This window comes from Monodelphis domestica, chromosome 7 (assembly GCF_027887165.1).
Source record: "Monodelphis domestica isolate mMonDom1 chromosome 7, mMonDom1.pri, whole genome shotgun sequence".
Taxonomy (NCBI): domain Eukaryota; kingdom Metazoa; phylum Chordata; class Mammalia; order Didelphimorphia; family Didelphidae; genus Monodelphis; species Monodelphis domestica.
Window position 1 is genome coordinate 280,066,501 of NC_077233.1, and position 21,405 is coordinate 280,087,905.

At 37.5% G+C, this 21,405-nt stretch overlaps 2 protein-coding genes across 2 annotated transcripts in view; one reads left to right on the forward strand and one right to left on the reverse strand.

The window, feature by feature from the left end:
• DRC3 (dynein regulatory complex subunit 3) overlaps window positions 1-21,405 on the forward strand; it is a 113,450-nt gene that overhangs the window by 74,093 nt on the left and 17,952 nt on the right. Inside the window, exons 12-13 of the mRNA XM_056804500.1 lie at window positions 11,141-11,272; window positions 13,092-13,162. Of these exons, the coding sequence (XP_056660478.1) occupies window positions 11,141-11,272; window positions 13,092-13,162 (203 nt within the window). The remainder of the gene's footprint in view (window positions 1-11,140; window positions 11,273-13,091; window positions 13,163-21,405) is intronic.
• Window positions 10,386-21,405, reverse strand: part of ATPAF2 (ATP synthase mitochondrial F1 complex assembly factor 2) — a 45,845-nt gene continuing 34,825 nt past the window's right edge. Inside the window, exon 8 of the mRNA XM_007497874.3 lies at window positions 10,386-10,517. Coding sequence (XP_007497936.2) covers window positions 10,512-10,517 — 6 coding nt within the window. The 3' untranslated portion in view covers window positions 10,386-10,511. The remainder of the gene's footprint in view (window positions 10,518-21,405) is intronic.

The window sequence follows — 21,405 nt, forward strand, 5'->3', positions numbered from 1 at the left end:
TTCTCTGTGAATTGGGCACTGAATTTGGTGTCAGACTCACATTTCATTTATTTTATTTTTTTAAGATATTTTCCCAATCACTTGTAACAATTTTCAGCATATGTTTTCTGAAAATACAAGATCCAAATTGTCTCCCTCCTTTCCCCCCACCCCTGTCTCAGAGATGGTAACCAATATTATCTGGGTTAACCTTGCAAAACAAACTTCTATGTTGGTCACTGCTGTAAAAGAACACTTACACAAAACCCAAACCCCCAAATACAACTGTAAATAAACTAATGTGTACTGTAGTTCTTTCTCTGGAGGTAGATAGCATTCTTTGTCATAAGTGCTTCAGAACTGCCCTCGATCATTGCCGAGAGGAGCAAAGTCTTTCACAGCTGATCATCGTACAGTTTTGCTTATTTCACTCTGCCTCAGTTCATATAGGTCTCTCCAGCTTTCTTAAAATCATCCTGCTCATTGTTTCTTATAGCACAATAGTAATCCAGCACCATCACAATATACCACAATTTGTTCAGCCCTTCCCCAGCTGATGTACATCCCCATAATTTCAAATTGTTGCCACAAAGAGAGCTGCGATAAATATTTTGTACAAGTAAGTTCTTTCTTCTTTTTAATGATCTCTTTGGGATACAGATCTGATAGTGACATTACAGGATCAAAGGGTATGCACAGATTTATAGCCATTTGGGCACAATTCCAAATTGCTCTCCAGAACAATGCGTTAGTGGTCCAATTTTGCCACATCTCCACCATTTGTCACTTTACTGCCATACTGGCCAATCCACTAGGTGTGAGGTGGTACCTCAGAGTTGTTTTAATTTGCATTTCTCTAATTAAGAGTGATTTAGAACATTTTTTTTTATGATCATGGATAGCTTTGATTTCTTCATCTGAAAACTGCTTGTTCATATCTGTTGACCATTTGTCAATTAGGGAATGACTTGTGTTCTTATAAATTTGGCTTTGTTCTCTACATATTTGAGAAATTAAATCTTTATCAGATAAATTTGCTTTAATAAACCTTTCTCAGTTTGTAGTTTTCCTTCTAATCTTGGTTACATTGTTTTTATTTACACAAAAACTTTTAAATTTAATATAGTCAAAATTACTCATTTTATGACATAACATTGTCATCTCTTTTTTGGCCATAAGTTCTTCCCCCAAATTCTTCATACATATTATATATCACAGGTAAACTATTTTATGTTCCCTAAATTACTTATAGACTCAACCTTTATGTCTGAATTATATACCCATTTTGACCTTATCCTGGTATATGGTATGAGATATATGTCTATACCTAGCTTCTACCATACTATTTTCCATTTTTCCCAGTGGTTTTTGTCAATTGGTGAGTTCTTATCTCAAAAGGCTAAGTCTTTGGATTTACCAAATTCTAAATTGTTAAGGTAATTTATTCCTGTATATTGTCTCTAGTTTATTCCATTGATCTATTTCTTAACTAGTACCAGATTGTTTTGATGATTACTGCTTTTGTAATAGTTTGAGATCTGGTACTACTAGGACACCTTCTTTGGCTTTTTAAAAAATTAATTCCCTTGATATTCTTGACCTTTTGTTCTACCAGATTAATTTTATTATTTTTTTAGCTCTATAAAAGATTTTTTGATAGTTTGATTGGTATTGCACTGAATAAGTAAATTGATTTAGGTAGAATTGTCATTTTTATTATATTAGCTTGGCCTACCAATGAGCAATCAATATTTTTCCATTTGGTTAGATCAGACTTTTTTGTGTGTGTGAAAGGTTCTGTAATTTTGGTCATATAATTCCTGTGTTTGTCTTGGAAAGTACATTTCCAAGAATTTTATATTGCCTTTAGTTATTTTAAATGGAAATCTCTTGCTGCTGGACTTTGTTGGTGGTATATAGAAATGCTGATGTGGATTTATTTTGTATCCTGTATCTTTGCTAAAGTTATTATTTCAACTTAATGTTTTAGTTGATTCTCTAGGATTCTTCAAGTATGTCATCATATCATCTGCAAAGAGTAATATTTTAGTTTCCTCATTGTCTACTCTAATTCGGTCCATTTCTTTTTCTTCTCTTATTTCTTGTTAGCATTTCTAGTACAATATTAAATAATAGTGTTGTTAATGGACATCCTTGCTTTTTTTTTTTAATTTGGTCAATTTCAAACATTATTCCTTGGTTACAAAAATAATATTCTATTCCTCCCTCCCCTGGCCCCACCCTTCCCATAGCTGATGCACAATTACACTGGGTATTACATGTGTCCTTGATCAGAACCTATTTCCATGCTGTTGGTGTTTGCACTAGGATGTTCATTTAGGATCTATCTCCCCACCCATATCCCCTTGACTCATGAATTCAAGCAGTTGTTTTTCTTCTCCCACAGTTTTTCATCTGAATGTGGATAATGTTTTTTTCTCGTACATTCCTCCAAGTTGTTCAGGATTGCTGCATTACCACTAATGGAGAAGTCCATTACATTCGACTGTACCACAGTGTATCAGTCTCTGTGTACAATGTTCTCCTGGTTCTGCTCCTTTTGCTCTGCATCAATTCATGGAGGTTGTTCCATTCCCCATGGAATTCCTCCAGTTCATTATTCCTTTGAGCACATAGTATTCCATCACCATCAGATACCACAATTTGTTCAGCCATTCCCCAATTGAAGAGCATCCCCTCATTTTCCGATTTTTTGCCACCACAAAGAGCATAGCTATGAATATTTTTGTATATGTCTTTTTCCTTATTATCTCTTTGGGATACAAACCCAGCAGTGCTATGGCTGGATCAAAGGGCAGACAGTCTTTTAGCTCCCTTTGGGCATAGTTCCAAATTGCCCTCCAGAAGGGTTGGATCAATTCACAACTCTACCAGCAGTGCATTAATGTCCCGACTTTGCCATATCCCCTCCTGCATTCATTACTTCCATTTGCTGTCATGTTAGCCAATCTGCTAGGTGTGAGGTGGTACCTCAGAATTGTTTTGATTTGCATCTCTCTGATTATAAGAGATTTAGAACACTTTTTCGTGTACTTATTAATAGTTTTGATTTCTTTAACTGAAAATTGCCTATTCATGTCCCTTGCCCATTTATCAATTGGAGAATGGCTTGATTTTTTGTATAATTGCCTTAGCTCTTTATAAATTTGGGTAATTAGACCTTTGTTAGAGGTTTTTGTTATGAAGATTTTTTCCCAATTTGTTGCTTCCCTTCTAATTTTGGTTGCATTAGTTTTGTTTGTACAAAAACTTTTTTAATTTAATGTAATCAAAATTATTTATTTTACATTTTGTGATTTTTTTCTAGCTCTTGCTTGGTTTTAAAGTCTTTCCTTTCCCAAAGAACTGACATGTATGCTATTCTGTGTTCACCTAATTTGCTTATAGTTTTCTTCTTTATATTCAAGTCATTCACCCATTCTGAGTTTATCTTGGTGTAGGGTGTGAGATGATGATTCAAACCTAATCTTTCCCATACTGTCTTCCAATTTTCCCAGCAGTTTTTATCAAATACTGGGTTTTGGATCCAAAAGCTGGGATCTTTGGGTTTATCATAGACTGTCTTGCTGAGGTCACTTACCCCAAGTCTATTCCACTGATCCTCTTTTCTGTCTCTTAGCCAATACCAAATTGTTTTGATGACCACTGCTTTATAGTATAGTTTGAGATCTGGGACTGCAAAGGCCTCCTTCCTTCACATTTTTTTTCATGATTTCCCTGGATATCCTTGATTTTTTGTGCTTCCAAATGAACTTTGTAATGTTTTTTTCTAATTCAGTAAAAAAGTTTTTTGGTAGTTCAATGGGTATGGCACTAAATAAGTAAATTAATTTGGGTAGGATGGTCATTCTTATTATGTTAGCTCGTCCTACCCATGAGCAATCAATGTTTTTCCAATTGTTTAGATCTAGTTTTAATTGTGTGGATAGTGTTTTGTAGTTGAGTTCATATAGTTCCTGTGTTTGTCTCATCAGATAGATTCCTAAGTATTTTATATTGTCTAGGGTGATTTTAAATGGAATTTCTCTTTCTAATTCTTGTTGCCAAGATGTTTTGGAAATATATAGAAATGATGATGGCTTACGTGGGTTTATTTTGTATCCTGCAATTTGCTAAAGTTGTTGATTATTTTGACTAGCTTTTTAGTTGATTTTCTGGGGTTCTTTAAGTAGACATCATATCATCTGCAAAGAGTGATAGCTTGGTCTCCTCATTGCCTATTTTAATACCTTGAATTCCTTTTTCTTCTCTAATTGCTACTGCTAGTGTTTCTAGTACAATGTTACATAATAGAGGTGATAATGCGCATCCTTGTTTCACTCCTGTTCTTATTGGGATGGCTTCTAGTTTGTCCCCATTGCAGATGATGTTTGCTGAGGGTTTTATATATATACTGTTTATTATTTTTAGGAAAGACCCTTGTATTCCTATGCTTTCTAGTGTTTTCAATAGGAATTAGTGTTATATTTTGTCAAAGGGTTTTTCTGCATCTATTGAGATAATCATGTGATTTTTGTCAGTTAGCTTGTTAATATGGTCAATTATGTGGATGGTTTTCCTTATATTGAACCATCCTTGCATTCCTGGTATCAATCCTACCTGCTCCTAGTGAATAACCCTCTAGTTGTATATATATATATATATATATATATATATATATACATATATACACACATATATATGTATTTATGCATACATATATCTAAATACATATTTATGTCTTGGCATGAATAACCCTCGTGATCATTTGCTTGAGTTTTTTTTTTGCTAGTATCCTATTTAAGATTTTTGCATCTATATTCATTAAGGAGATTTGTCTATAATTTTCTTTCTATGTTTTTGACTTGGCTGGCTTTGGAACCAGTACCATATTTGTGTTGTAGAAGGAATTTGGTAGAACTCCTTCTTTGATTTTTCTGTCAAATAATTTGTATAATATTGGGATTAGTTGTGCTTTGAATGTTTGATAGAATTCATTTGTGAATCCATCTGGAGCTGGGGATTTTTTCTTAGGTGGCTTGTTCAATTTCTTTTTCTGATATGGGGTTGTTTAAGTAGTCTATTTTTTCCTCTGTTAGTCTAAGCAATTTATATTTTTGTAAATATTCATCCATATCACCTAGATTGCCATATTTATTGCCATGTAATTGGGCATAATAATTTTTAATGATTGCCTTAATTTCCTCTTCATTAGAGGTGAGGTCTTCCTTTTCATCTTGGATACTATCAATTTGGTTTTAGATTGACCAGTACTTTGTTTATTTTATTTGTTTTTTCAAAGTACCAGCTTATAGTCTTATTTATTAAATCAATAGTTCTTTGACTTTCAATTTGATTAATTTCTCCTTTGATTTTTAGGATCTCTAATTTAGTCTTCATCTGAGGATTTTTAATTTGTTCACTTTCTAGTTTTTTAAATTTGCATGTCCAATTCATTGACCTCTGCCTTCTCCAATTTGTTAATATATGAGCTCAAGGATATAAATTTCCCCCTGAGTACTGCTTTGGCTGCATCCCATAGATTTTGAAAGGATGTCTCATCTTTGTAATTTTCTTCAATGAAGTTATTAATTGTTTCTATGATTTGTTCTTTAACTGATTTTGGAGAATTCTATTGTTTAATTTCCAATTAATTTTTGATTTGCCTCTCCATGTACCCTTACTAATTATTATTTTCATTTCATTGTGATCTGAGTAGGTTGCATTTATTATTTCTGCCCTTTTGTACTTCTTTGCAATGTTTTTATGCCCTAATACATGGTCAGTCTTTGTGAATGTACCATGTGCTGCTGAAAAGAAGGTATATTCCTTTTTGTCCCTATTTATTTTTCTCCACATATCTACTAACTCTAATTTTTCTAAGATTTCATTCACTTCTTTCTTTCTTTCTTTTTTTTTTTGTTTGATTTATCTAGTTCGGATAGAGGAAGGTTCAGGTCTCCCACTAGTATAGTTTTTCTATCTATTTTATCCTTGAGCTCCCTTAATTTCTCTTTTAGAAATTTGGATGCTATGCCATTTGGTGCATACATAGTGAGTACTGATATTTCCTCATTGTCTATAATGCCTTTTATCAAGATTTATTTACCTTCCCAATCTCTTTTAACTAGATCTATTTTTACTTTGGCTTTGTCAGATATCATGCTTATGAATCTGCCTTCTTTTTATCAGTTGATGCCCAATAGATTTGGCTCCATCCTCTTACTTTGACCCTATGCATATCTACCTTCCTCATGTGTGTTTCTTGTAGACAGCATATGGCAGGGTTTTGGATTCTAATCCATTCTGATATTTGCTTGTGTTTTATATGTGAGTTAATTCTGTTCACATTCAGAGTTATGATTACCAGCTGTCTATTTCCCAGCATTTTGATTTCTACTCCTAGTCCTGCCTTTTCTTCTTTCACTATTTCCTTCTAGACCAATGTTTGTTTTTAATCAGTCCCTCTAATTCCCACCCCTATTTTACTTACCTTTCTTCTCTCCTCCCTTCTTGTTTCCTCCCTTATTTTCTTTACAGTTTTCTAACTACCCCCCACCCTCTCCCTCCCTTGTACTGCTTCCTCCCCCATTAGTCCATTTGTTACCCTTCTACTTCCCTATAGGGCTCAAATCAATTCTCTGCCCCAATGGATTGGGTTATTCTTCCCTCTTTGAGTCAATTTCAATACATGTAAGAGTTGACTATTTCCTGTCTCCAACCTCTTTACCCTTCCAGTGTATTGATATTCTCCCCCCTCCTACCATGAGCTTCATTGTGACATAAATTTTCCCCCTTTCGTTTTTTTTCCCATTTCTTTTAGTATTAATCTCTTTTTAAGCTCTAGTTGTATATATTTACATATATACACACATATATATGTATTTATGCATACATATATCTATATACATATTTATGTCTTGGCATTTCATCCTGTACAGTTTGTCACTATTCCATCTAAGTGTGATTCTTCTAGCTGCTCAGGTGATAATAACAATTTTTAAGAGTTACCAATGACCTCTTTTCTAACTTACTGAGTCTCTTAAAAAAAGGGTTTTTTTGGTTTTTCTTTTTTCCTCTCTTTTTAAATTACCTTTTGATGATTCTCTTGAGTTCTGTGTTTGGGCATCGAATTTTCTGTTCAGGTCTGGTCTTCTTTTTACAAATTCTTGGAATTCTTCTATTTTATTGAATGACCATACTTTCCCCTGTAAGAATATAGTCAGTTTTGCTGGGTAGTTGATTCTTGGTTGTAGACCTAGTTTCCTTGCTTTCTGGAATATCATATTCCATGCCTTTCAGTCCTTCAGTGTGGATGCAGCCAGATCCTGCATTATCCTCACTGTGTTTCCATGGTATCTGAATGATTTCTTCTTGGCAGCTTGTAATATCTTTTCCTTGGTCTGATAGTTCTTGAATTTGGCTATAACTTTCCTAGGTGTTGTCAATTGGGGATTAAATATAGGAGGTGGTCTGTGGATTCTTTCAATCTCCACTTTTCCCTCGTGTTCCAGAATATCGGGGCAGTTTTCTTGGATAATTTCCTGTAATATTATGTCCAGCCTTTTTCTTTTGTCATGGTTTTCTGGTATACCAATGATTCTTAAGTTGCCTCTCCTGGAATGATTGTCTAAATCTTCTGTTTTGTGAATGAGATGCTTCATATTTTCCTCAATTTTTTCATTCTTTTGATTTTGTTTTATAGTGTCCTGCTGCTTTGTGAAGTTACTTAATTCTAGTTGTTGTATTTTGGTTCTTAAAGACTGCATTTCATCCCTGACTTTTTGCTCATCCTTCTCCTTCTGGTCTGAATTTCTTTGGAGGTCATCTTTCATCTTCTTTGCCTCATCTTTCATCTCCTTTGCCTCATTTTCAAGCTGGTTGATTTTGGCTTTCAAGACACTATTTTCTTGTTTTAGTTCAAGTGCCTTTGTTTCCAGTTGACTTATCTTAGTTTTTAAGTTCTTTTCCCAGTTGTCTTCAGCCTCTCTTAATTGTGTTTTGAATTGTATTTTGAATTTTTCCATTGCCTGTATCCAATTTGCTGGGTTTTCTGTTTGTTTGTTTGTTTGTTTGATTGTTTTGCTTGGAGTTCCCTCATCCTTCTCTCTTCTGTTTGCTCTTTGTTCATTGCCTGTATAGAAGCTGTTGATTGTAGTTTCTTTTTTCTTTTTCTGTTGTTTGCTCATATTTAGCTCTTCTTTACTCCCTGCTATTGCCTAAGCTCTTGCATCTCCCATTTTTTTTGTGTGGTTTTTGGGCTTTGGGTTTTTGTTTTCTACTTTCACCCTTGGAGTTTTGTCAGTAAATCTTTCAGTGCTGTCTATGTGGGGAGGGGTGTTGGAGCTTGAGCTTCCCTTTCCTCTGGAGGCTTTGATGGGATTAGGTCCAGCTGGGTTGCTGGATGTGCCCTGAGGCCAAAACCTCAGGGGAGGGGGGCACAATATGGAGTGTCTCAGCTGCTTCAACTATGCCTCCCACTCTGCGCTCTGTGTTTCTCCTCTGTCTGCTTCTCCACTGCCTGTGTTGGATGCTCTGAGCCTGGCACAGCTTTGCCCACAAGGTACTGCCTCCAGACCAGTGCCTTTGCCTGCTCTGAGGTTCGAGCTGCCATTGGGGGCTTAGAGCTCTAGGTGGGGGAGGGGTCCTGGGGCCTTCCTTCTTCCTTTCCCTTAAACCAGAGTGTTCTCAAATTCTGGCTTTTGGGGAGTGTACCTTTTAAGTTGAGTCCGGCAGAAGGGTTTCTTGGCTCTGTTTTGTTGTTAGGTTTGATTTTCAGTCCCCTAGGAGCATTCAGTTTGTGATGGTAAGGAAGGGTTTTCAGAAGTCTGATCTTTTGCTGCCTCTATGCCTCCATCTTGACCTAGAAGACTTTTTAAAAAGTCTATTGACCACTGTGATGAAGGGGAAAACACTTTTTCACAGGGAAGATCATTTAAATGACAACCATTAATTTACACCCTACTGCAATTGTCTGAGTCAGGTCGTCTGGACTCAGCTCAGCTCACCACATGGAAACAAGACTTGGGGAAACTATAGGTGGCTCAGTGGATTGAGAACCAGGCTTACAAGTGGGAAGTCCTGGATCTCAGGTATTTCCTAGCTGTGTGATCCTCAGCAAGTCACTTAACCATCATTGCCAGATCCTTATCACTCTTCTGCCTTGGAATACAAAAACTTGATTCTAAAATGCAAAATAAGCGTTAACAACAACAAAAAAGACTAAAAGAGCATATGATAGTTGAATTCAATAATCCAATTAGCATTTATTAATCATCTATAGAGGTGTATGGGTTTCAAGGAGGACTAGCACCTCTGATATGAGGGCTTGCTGAGCCCTTTTCAGGACTGCTAATCCTTCTTTGGTGTCTACTTGGTACTCCGTTCTCACCTGTGGCTCCATGAAGTTATGTAGGATAGGCAGTGGCTATACCCTGGTAAAACCATCTTAGCAAATCTTAGCAGGTTGAGGGTAACCAGTGGGTCACAAACCTACTAGTGAGTTGGGGGGACGGAAGTGAATATCCCAAGCACGAGAAGACTTTCCCCAGTGGAATGGGCAGATAAGAATAACTTGTTACAGTGGCCACAGAGGTGGCTGAAGCAGGTGTAGAGTGCTTAGAGCTTGGTGAGACATCAGAGATGCCAAAGCCATTCACTGCATCCCAGGCCCTCACACGTTGTCTTGACTTTTGTTTTGCTGTTGGAGTTGTATGACTCTAGAAGAGAAAAAGTGGGGCTGAAGACTTTGTGCAATTCTCACCCAAGTCCAATACTTCAGGACTTTTGAAAATAAAGGGCAAAAGGGCAGCTAAGTGACTCAGTAGATGGAGAGCCAGGCCCCAAGATGGGAGGTGTGGGCTCAAATCTGGCTTCAGATACTTCCCAGCTACATGACCCTGGGCAAGTCACTTAACCCCTATTGCCTAGCCCTTACTGCTCTTTCGCCTTAGAACTAATACACGGTATTGATTCCAAGATAAGAGGTGAGGGCTTTTTTTTTTCTTTTAAGAAAGAAAGAAAGAAAATGAAGGGTAAATAACGGGCATCTACAGAATTCTAGGTAGAGTGCTTGATGCTGAGGATACACAAACATGAACCTATTCCCAGCCCTCTTAAGAACTTGCCTTTTAACACATTTCCATATTTCTGTCATGTGAAAGAAAGTTCTTCTTGGCCCCTCAGGAGAGAATGCAGAATGATAAGTAGAAATCGAAAGGACATCATTTTAGGTTTAATGGCAAGAAAAGCTTCCTGACAATGAAAGCCGTCCCGAAGGAGTGGCTACCTCAGGAGGTATTGGGTCGGTACCGGTCCCAAACTGGAACTTCTTTCCAGAAATGCCCAAGGTAGATATGACTCAATGAACACAGTGGAGACAGTGAGTTCACAATACATGATCATGTCTTTCTTCGTCATGGCCGCCAGAAGTGATCCCTCTCCCTTCTTCCCATTTCTAAGCAGTTTCCGCTTCTCTTGTGGTACCCTCCACCTCCTACTATTTTGTGACTTGACCAGAGTGCTTTTATTCATTAATCCTGCAAATAAATCACAAACATGAGGAGATGAACAGGGTATTGGCACCCCCCAGATGAAATTGGGCCGCTGGGTGGCTCAGGGGATTGATAGCCGGGTCTAGAGATGGGAAGTCCTGGGTTCAAATGTGGCCTCAGACACTTTCTAGCTGTGTGACCCTGGGCAAGTCACTCGCCCTATCGCCTGGCCCGCACACCAGTACCCCGGATGGATGCGAAGACAGAAAATAAAGGTTAAGTGGGTCTACCTCCACACACACACTCAATCCTGTTTTAGAACTCTAGAATGCCAGTGTAAGGTTGGCTTCGGCTGCCCTCTCTCAGGGAGCCCCTTTGGAGGCACGGCGCGCAGGCACAGGGTACGTGCACATCGCGCTCGCCTCTCACTGCTCGGCCCACAGCCGTCCGCCTTGGCCTGAACGCCTCTGACTAGGTGGACCCGTAGGTTCGGACAGCGAACGGGGCCTTATTGCTTCCGCCTCATTCGCTCCTGCAAGTGGCGCCTCGCCACGAGACCCCGAGCCGAGGCGGCCGGCTGGGGCGCGTTCCGTGCCGCGGGGCTCAGGGCAGCGCCCAGTGGCCCGTGAAGACGGGCAGGAAGGCTTCATCCGCGTCTTTGTTTTCAGATGCTGCACGACATCCGGAATGCCAACGAGCTGCAGGTTGTGGATGCTAAGATGAGCGAGTGCGCTGAAGAAATCAGTCACCTGTTTGATATTCTCATGACTTATGAAATGCAGCTGGTTGAGCAGTTAGAGGTAAGGCCGGACCCTTGTTGTACTGGGGAGGTCAGGAGGCCGGTCTAAGGGGGGGGAGGGCAGCCGCGGACCCCGGCAGAGGAGGGCACCAGCTTCTGCCCCTGGAAAGCCGCGCTGGGAACGTGGGGCCCTTTCCCACAGCGGCTCCCTGGACGACCCTTTTATGCCTCTTCACTCGCTCTTGGACCCTCCTGCTCGCGAGGCCGTAGAAATCTTCCTCGGAAGCGGAGCAAACCGGAAAGAAGCCGGACTGCTTCGGAAATGACGTAGGAGCTCAAATCCTTCCTAGCTGTGAGCCCCGGCACGCCCCCCCGCGGCCAAGCTATTTCTTCTGCCTTGGAGCCAGTGGTTCATGGCGATTCTAAGGTGGAAGGTAACGGTTCAGAAAGTATAGACGTGGGCTGAGTTTAAGAAGAAAAGCTAGCTGTCCATGAGAGAGAACTGCAGGTTCACAAAGAATTTTCTTTTTCGGTTCTACCGGAAGCCCGACTTATTTGGTATCAATTTCAGAAAACCAACTACTTCAAAGGGAAGCACAAGTGGCACCGACAAGTGTCACAGGCTTGTAAGAATCTGGACCTGCGGCACACACTTGGTGGCACAACGGATTAAGTGCCAGACCTGGAGTCAGGAAGACCTGAATTCAAATCTAGCCTCAGAACCATCCTAGCTTATGTGACCCCAGGCCAGTCCCAACCCAACCCGATTGCCTAGGCCTTGCTGCTTTTCTGTCTTAGAATGGATACTAAGACCAAAAAAAAAAAAAAGAAAGTCGGGGTTGGACTATTGTGGTTGGAAGAACATGACCTGTTAAACTGTTCTTGATCTACTATTAGATGAACAAAGTTTCAGGGACGGCTTGATTAAAGTGGTTTTATCCCATTAATCCTATCTCTAAAAATATTTTAAATAATTTAGATGACCGTTTTCCAGGAAATAAATACGGCTTAATTTCTTTGGATTTTTTCCCAATTTACCCAGACAGAAGTGTACAGCTACCTCAATAGGGTTCCTAGTTGTGGTGGGAGAGTTTTTTAAAAAATTAAATGTTTGAAAAATGCTCATTTATTCATCATGAATAAGACCAATCAAAAGCAGCACCCACCTTTGAGGATCTAAACAAAGCCATTCTATAATTTTTAACTAAACGTTGCAAGATCAAAAAAAATATAGGAAGTTCATAGTTAAAAAGTAAATAGCTAAAATGAGAATTTACAATATTTAAAATCTTTGATAAATCCTAGAAACTTGTGTTTTCATAAGGTAGACATGAGCGAAGTAATATATTCTCCAGTAGTTCAAGGGAGCTACTATTTCAATTTTTCATATTTAAAATTGCATCTTAAACAATATGCACATTTCCCAACCACTTGAATTTGTTGTTCAATTGTTTCAGAATCTTTATGATCCCTTTTGGGGTTTTCACAGCAAAGACACTGGAGTGGTTTGCCATTTCTTTCTCCAGCATAGATGAGGAAACGGAGGCAAGCAGAGGTAAGGGACTTGCCCAGGGTCACACAGCTAGTTAGGGTCTGAGGTCAGATTTGAACTCAGAAAAAGGTTTTCTAACTCCAGGTCCTGCATGTTATCTACTGTGTCCTGTCGCTTGAAAAGCAGATTATTTCCTGCTACGTAGAAAAGCACATGTAGCTCTTCAGAAAATGGGATTTTTGAGGCAAAGGAAACTATTGTAGGGTAACTTCTAAGGGTCCAAATCAAGGTATCAGACATGTTGGATGTGTTTCTTTCACCTCAGTTCAGAGGTAAATTGAATCAATACCTAACAATTCAACTTAGCTTTGCTCTTTGTCCTTTACAGGAATCTATAAATAACTTTGAAAGGAACATTATAGACATGGTGGGGACATTTGTTGAAAATGTACAAGGCCTATATCCTTTCAATGGTGTCTCTTTGATTGTTTATAAATGAAATGATAATATGTTGCTGGAATCCCTAAGATTACTCTTCCAGGTATGATTTTTAGTTGGCTAAAGAGTTGTGTTTTTGGTATTTTGGGGAGGTGCTACTGTTGTATGGGGTGTGAATTAAAAAAACAAAACATTATTGGAAGGAGCAGTCAGACCTAGAGACGGGAGGTCCTGGGTTCAAATGTGGCCTCAGATACTTCCTAACTGTGTGACCCTGGGCAAGTCACTTAACTCCTATTGTTTAGTCCTTTGCACTCTTCTGCCTTGGAACCAATACACAGTATTGATTCTAAGATGGAAGGTGAGGGTTAAAAAACAACAACAATATTGGAACCTCCATGTTCAAATGATTATTGTCTTCTTCAGGGGAATCATAGTGGGAAACTACTTGTTCTAAAAATGGCCCCTGTTCAGAACATACTTAAAATTTTTCTCTTAGGCTAGTTGGTATTCAACACAAGAAACTAATTTTATTACTTTTATAGACATACCTCATTATTATTTTTTCATCTTACCAATACTATCATTCCCTGCATGGATCATTGATATTATTCACCAGATTTAGTGTTTTACAAATTAAATGGAACACAGTAAAATAATTAAACAAAATAATAATTTTCACTGACATCAAATAAACTTTACAACTTTTTTTACATATTTAAATACAGTATCTCCTTTAGCTGCATTCATTTGTATTCACAGGATTTAGAATTAAGCTCACAAGATTGTGATGCATTTTTTTTTTAATTTTTTCATCAGGAAACCGCGCTTTTATCACATTGGATAGCAAGCATACCTTAAGTAAATAGTTAATTTTTCTTAGTCTAGCTTTGATTGTAGTCCAATGAGGTTCAAAACAGGTGAGTTTTCAGTTATTGAAGCATGTTTAATTTTTATATTTGCTTCTAAATTTCTTAATCTTCTGACATATGTGTGGCATGGTATAAACGTGGGTTGTAATATTCCATCTCCATTTGGGAATTTCTACACCACTGTAATAATTCTGTTTCCCAGCACGTCAATGTATTTATCAGAGCTCCCTCAATGAGAATGAGACTTCCAGTTCCACTGAACATAAAAAATTCCCAAAACATCTTTTGAAGGCAAATGTATTACGGTCTGGTGAAGATGTCTCAATCTCATTCACCAAGATTTCTGCCAAAAATTTTGGCATAGCCATGAGTGAAAAAAGTGAATTTCATCAGTAAAAATTATCCTTTTCCATTCTTCAGTAATAATAACTAGCATTCATGTAATGCTTTTAACATTTGCAAAGTGCTCTTTATGGGTTATACCATTCATTGATCCTTGCAAAAAAACCCATAAGGTAAGGTGGTATTATTATCCCATTTTACAGATAAAGAAATCAAGATTATGAAAAGTCAATCAACTTTTTTCAGAGGCATACTCAGTGTCTAAGACATATTTTGACTCCAGGTTTTTCTTACTCCATGCCCAGCACTCTATCCACTGGGTCGCCTAGTTACAGAACCCTGTTTTTTCATTGTCTTTCCCTTTATAGGTGGTTTTCCTTCATCCCAACAACTAGCCTTCTTGCTGTTCTTCCAACTTAAAGAAACTGTCACCCTGTTGATGAATCAATAATAATTCTTCCAGCTGCCAAATCCCTCTAAAGATCTTTACTTAAACCCTAAGGTTGAATTAGGCTCTTTTGCAACAATACTTTCTAAGTCCTTAACATTATTTTTCATTTTTTATCATGCTTTCCTTTGCTCTTTAGATGATTATTGTGATTTCATTCAATCAACAAGTATTTATTAGATGTTTAGATGTTTCAGACACTATGCTAAGTCCTGGAGATATGAAACAAAAATAGTCCATCTTGCATTCTTTTTTTAAAAATAATGCTTTATTTTTCCAACAATTAAATTTAAAAATAATTTTAAAAATTCTTTTGTTTTTATTTTTTTCAATTTTGGGTTACAAATTCTTTCCCTTACTCCCATCCTCCCTTCCTTTACCCCTCCCTGAGATGATAAACAGTCTGGTAGAAATTTTACATCTGGAGTCATGTTAAGCATTTTTTCCATATTAGTCATTTTGTGGAAGAGATCTTGAACAAACAAAAGAAAAAAGAAAAATATAATATGTTTTGGTTCTGCACTCAGATTCCATAAGTCCATAAGTTCGCTGGAAGTGGATGGCATTTTTCATTTTTAGATCACTGTATTGCTGAGAATCAGTCAGTCATTTATTTTTGTTCATCTAACAATATTGCTGTTACTGTGGTTTTGTTCATTTCACTTTGCACCAGTTCGTGTAAGTCTTTCCAAGTTTTTCTGAAATCATCCTTCTTGTCATGTCTTACAGCACAATTATAATTATAGACCACAGCTTCTTCAGCTATTCCCCAATTGATGGATATCCCCTCAATTTCCAATTCTTTCTTGCATTCTATTTTTAAAAAATAGATTTTATTGATATATTCTGTTTTTAAATTGCCCCAATATCTGCCTATATTCCCTTCTCCCAGAGACCCCAGACTTTATAATAGACATTAAAAAAAAAGACCACTAATGCATTTTTGGTGGAGCAGTGACTTTGTATAACCATTCTGGAAAGCAATTTGGAATTATGTTATGAAGTTGCTAAAATGCTCCTACCCTATTCTCTGAAAGCATATACCACAGCCCCATTTATGCCAAAATGCTTATCACTGCTTTTGTGTGTGTGTGTGTGTGATAGCAAAGAACTGAAAACAAAGTAGCTGCCTGTGGATTGAGGAGTGTCTAAAAAATTGTGATATGAATGTAATGGAGTAATACTGTGCTATCAGTGATAGATATGATAAATAGTAGGAAGCTTGAAAGACCTCTATGAACTGATGCAAAGTGAAATAATCTGTACAGGGAAAGCAATCTAGAAAATGACTACAACAATGTAAATGGGAAAGAACAACCACCACAAAACTCTCGAAAATGAATGTTAGGAAACTAGAGAAAAGCTCAGCTCCAAAAAGAGATGTAGCTGAAGGTGGCAGTCTAGGAGTGCTGAAATATTGCATACAATGCCTATTTTTTTGGAAATTTTCTTCTAATCTCTTTCCTTTTTTTTTTTTTGAAAATTTTATATAATAGATTCTGGGAGGAGGACAGAAAAAGATACTGAGGGAAATCGACACAGTATAAAAGTAAAAGATATCAATAAAATTTTTGTTTTTAAAAGAATAGAAAAAATCCCACAAAACCACTCACACATGAAAATCATATGCAATATTCTGTAGCCATAGTTCCCAATCTTCACAAAGGAAGGAAGGAAGGAAGGAAGGAAGGAAGGAAGGAAGGAAGGAAGGAAGGAAGGAAGGAAGGAAGGAAGGAAGGAAGGAAGGAAGGAAGGAAGGAAGGAAGGAAGGAAGGAAGGAAGGAAGGAAGGAAGGAAGGAAGGAAGGAAGGAAGGAAGGAGGGAAATGTCTTCTTTTGTTTCTTCTTTGGGGCCAGGGTGGTTCTTTATGTAACCCTTATAGACTTTGCTGGGATCCTTAACCCAACTCCCACTCCTACTTGAAAATCATACATCTTATATTCCCCCCACAGAGCTCTAGAAGTACCCTGGAGAGGCAATGGGGTTCTCCTTATATCAAATTGACTCCTCATTCCATTTTGTTCTCCCCAATATCAATCATTCAGAGCTTATGAATACCTCCTTATTAATATACTATTGATTAGTGTCATGCCATCAATTTTTAACCATTGATTTCTCCTCAATATTGATTAACCAAATACCATTCAATTAGCTGTTACTTTTTACAAGAGAATATTTACTGAGAATATATAGCAAGAATCAAAGTATAACAATATCCCCTAGAACTTTGTGTTGCTGCTACCACTTGATCCCTCCATTTCTTTTCTGCTTCTCTAAGACTCCTTTGTGAGTTGAGTTATCCAACCTCTCAGGCATCTTCCTCTCCAGGGGAGAAAGATTTGCAAGATCTCTTTGGACTGTGGTTCCCAGATATCTGTTCATTCAGTCCTGCTCCCTCAGCAAAGGGACTGATGTGCTTCAAACTGGTTATTCAGATAAAATGACATCCTGCTGGAGGTGATGTGGGAGGTACCCATCCACTTACAGAGATTAATAAGTACAAGGTAATTTGAGGAAAGAGAAAGCACTAGTACCTGTGGGGATTTAGAGGGGTTAGATAGCACCTGAGTTGGCTCAAAGGAATCCAGAGAGGCAGATATGTGGAGAGTGCTCATTCCTGACAGAGCACAGCCTGAGCAATGGCATAGAAGCTGGAGATGGAGTAGAGCAAATAGATCATATTGGGTGGAACTTGGTCATAGAAGAAAGTAATGTGAAATAGTTCTGGAAAAGTAGCCTAGAATCAAACTATAAATGGCTTTTTAAAATTTAGCTCTTAAATTATGAACTTAAAACACACAAAAAAGCGTTTCCAAATATATAGCAGAACACAAAAAGTAGATTGTGTAAGAACTGTGAATCTATTTCATACCACTTAACTTTTTAAAAGCATATACTAAATTCCATTTGTTATTTTCAAAACTGTTCTGACTCTCAATGCTTTCTTCCAAACTTTTTTGTGTTTTCTTCTATGCAATTAAAAAAAAATGTTTCAGTGGCTTTTTCTTTTTTGGCATCATTTTTGATAACATCTCTTTTGCCTCCTACCCCAATCTCTTCTTTCAATTAAAGACTCCTCTGACCATGTGGTTCCCAAATGCTTCCATAAAATGTACCCCATACCCCTAGCCTAATGGTCAAACCTTTTTACAATCTGCCTCCAACCTTATTTCATGTTGCTTTTCTTTAGGAACTCGTATTCTGGGCAAATTGACCTATTAGTTATTCCTTGAACTCAATATTCTCTCCTCTACTTATGTATTCACATGAGCTATCCCCCATGCCTGAAATGGATTCTTTTCTCATCCCCCATCTCTCAGGGTCCTTGTTGCCTTCCAATAATTAGCTCAGGGACCACCTCCTCTATGAATCCTTCCTAATTCCAGTCATTAATCCTCAATCTGAAATGAAATTATCTTGTATTATACTTATTTGTGAATATGTTAACTCTCTTCTCCAAACTCCTTGAGGAAAATGGGGTAAATTGGATCACATAAAGAGGCAAGGGGGAGGGGACAACACTATTACAGTGGAGGGGAGGATGAGGGTGGTGTTGGATAATACTTAAACCTTACTGTCATTGAAATTGGCTCAGAAAGGGAAGAAAAGACAGATTCATTGGGGTATAGAATTCTATTTTACCCCATAAAGAAGTAGGAGGGGAATAAGAAGGGTGGTGGTGGTAAGGGGATTAATATAAGGGAGGAGGAATGAGGGGAGTGATGAAAACCAAAATATTGGTGTGGAGGGAAAGAGTGAAAGGAGAAAGGGCAGGATTAAAAAAGGAAATAAAGATGGAGGGGAATGCACAAATGGTAATCATAACTTTGAAAGTAAATGGGATGAACTCACCCATAAAATGGAAGCAGATGGCAGAGTAGATTACAAACCAGAATCTTACCATATGTTATTTACAAGAAACATATTTGAGGCAGGTAGTGTGAAGATAGGATTAACTCTCCCCTGTCTATTTTTAGCTTATCAAATCAAGAACTCAAAGCTTCCTTACTTACCATTAAGTATGAGAGTTCATAAGTCACTTACTAGAGTATGCTCACACCTCCAAAGGCCACTGTACCCCCTCCCTTGGGCAGTGCTAGGCAAATGAAAGACTGCAATTGGTATCTATGAAGAGGAAGAGTGAGAGGAAGTGACATGGAAAAAGGAGCATAAAAGAAGAGACCAACATTCTCTAGGGACCATTTCTTTTCCTGGAATTTGGAGAGATTGACTGAGATTCCTGGCTTTGGCTTTGGAGATTTTTCCCCCTGGATCCTGCATTGGCTTGCTGGGTGAGTGGCTGAGATTTCTGCCTTGGATTTGGAGGAGGCTATGTTGGTGAAACTCTAGCTGAAGATAACACTGAGATTTTTGGCTGAGGATTACTAGAAAATTCACATGGAGACAGAATCTTGGGGAAGCCCCTGCCAGGGCTGAGCCAGACTTGACCAGAGAAGGACTGGTAGGCTTGTTAGGAATCTGTCTATCTACATTTTATACTTTCACTCTTTCTACCTCTTTGTAAATAAAAGCTGCTAAAAGACATTTTGACTTAAGCTATAATATTTTAAAATCAGTGATCACAATATTACTTTATAACTTTCATATTGAGTCAAAAATGTAAATTTAAACCTTACAGTAGACACACAGAGTAAAGGTAAGAAACTGGAGCAGAATCTATTGGACTTCAACCGAGACAAAAAAAGCAAGAGTAGCAATCATGATCTCAGAAAAAGCTCAAGCAAAAATAGATCTGATTAAAAGAGATAAGTAAGGTAATTATATCTTGATAAAAGGTAGTATAGAGTAATGAAGTTATGAATGGAATTCAATGAATTAATATCAAAACTGTAAGGATAATTTTAGTGTTTTGACTAAAATCTAAATTATTGGTTGCCAGGGAAAATTCCCAAATAATAAAATACCCAAGTCAGCTGGGAATTATGGAGATTTTAATTAATATAGAGAGAAGGAATTAAGAAGAGAGAGAGAGAGAGAGAGAGAGAGAGAGAGAGAGAGAGAGAGAGAGAGAGAGAGAGAGAGAGAGAGAGAGAGAGAATTAATTTAAACTGCTCTGGCTCAGGCTGAGCCAGGAAGTAGTTAAAGGCCTTGGCCAAAGTGGCCTCCCTGAGCCTAAGGGTAAGGGAGTCAGTCTTATCACTCACCACGAGACTATCTCCAAGCTAGGTTCCAGTCCTCCACTGAACTCAATCTCCTGAACCACGTTCAGAACCTCCACACCGAACTGAATTGCCTGAACTGAGTTTTACCCCTCCTTTTAAAGAAAATTTTCTCTTATGTCACCTCCCCTAAATTTTTACGTCTACCAATCCCAGTAGATGCTTTTTTCCAGGACTGCCCATTCTTAGTTCTCACCACTCTTTAGTTCTCACCTTCACTGGTTAGATTATATCTTCTGAGTACTTCACACTTCTTTGTTAAGCTTGCCTTTTGTGAATTACTTGATCTTTTTTGTGATTAATTTAACCTTTACAGGTACTTAACACCTTTTTGTATTATATCTAAAAATAGACCTAGCTTAAGGTTCTAGCTTCACTATAAGGTATGAGTTAAGTACCTTCATTGTTCAATCAGGAGTTTACAACTTTTATCTTCCCCTAAAGTATGTCTAATTAGGGTGGAGCAATTTTAAAAGTTCCCAATACATTCCTGATTCTTGTTAGACCAAGTATCTCCATTGTTACAATAAGGGAATAGCTAAATGAAATCTTCTCAAGTACAGTCTGTGTAGTTTTTAATATTCACAGTATTTAACATATATGCACCAAATTGTATAGCATTCAGATTTTTAAAGGAGAAACTAAAGGAGCTTAAGGAGGAAATAGACAGTAAAACTAGACTAGTGGGGGAACTAGATAAATTGCACCCCAAAAAATAAGAGAGAAGTAAAGGAAGTGAACAAAATTTTAGAAAACTCAGATTTAATAGATATCCAGAGAAAATTGAATAGGGATAAAAAGGAATATGCCACTTTTTCAACAGCATATGGTACATAAACAAAAATTGACCATGTACTAGGGCATTAAAAACTTCACAACCAAATGCATAAAATCAGAAATAATAAATGCAACTTTTCCAGAAACATAATGCAATAAAATTATAATAATAAAAAGGGTTCACAGAAAGGCAAATTAAAAATTAATTGGAAACTAAATAATCTAATTCTTCAAAATTGGTGAGTCAAAGAATGAATCATAGAAACAATCACTGATTTCATTGAAGAGAATGTCAATGAGGAGACAACATACCAAATTTATAGGATATAGCCAAAGCAATACTCAGCAAACATTTATAACCCTGAATGCTTACATCAACAGAATGGAGAAAAGGTAGATCAATGAATTGGGCATACAAAAACAAAACTAGAAAAAGAACACATTAAAAAAAAACCCAATTAAAGACTAAATCAGAAATCCTAAAAATCAAAGAAGAAATTATAAAAATAAAAATAAAAGAACTATTGAACTAATAAGAGTAGGTTCTGGCTCTATGAAAAAAACAAACTCCTTGAGGGCTTGGACTGCTTTGTTTTTGTCTTTATATTCCCAGTGACACACAATTGTTGTTGTTGAGTCATTTTT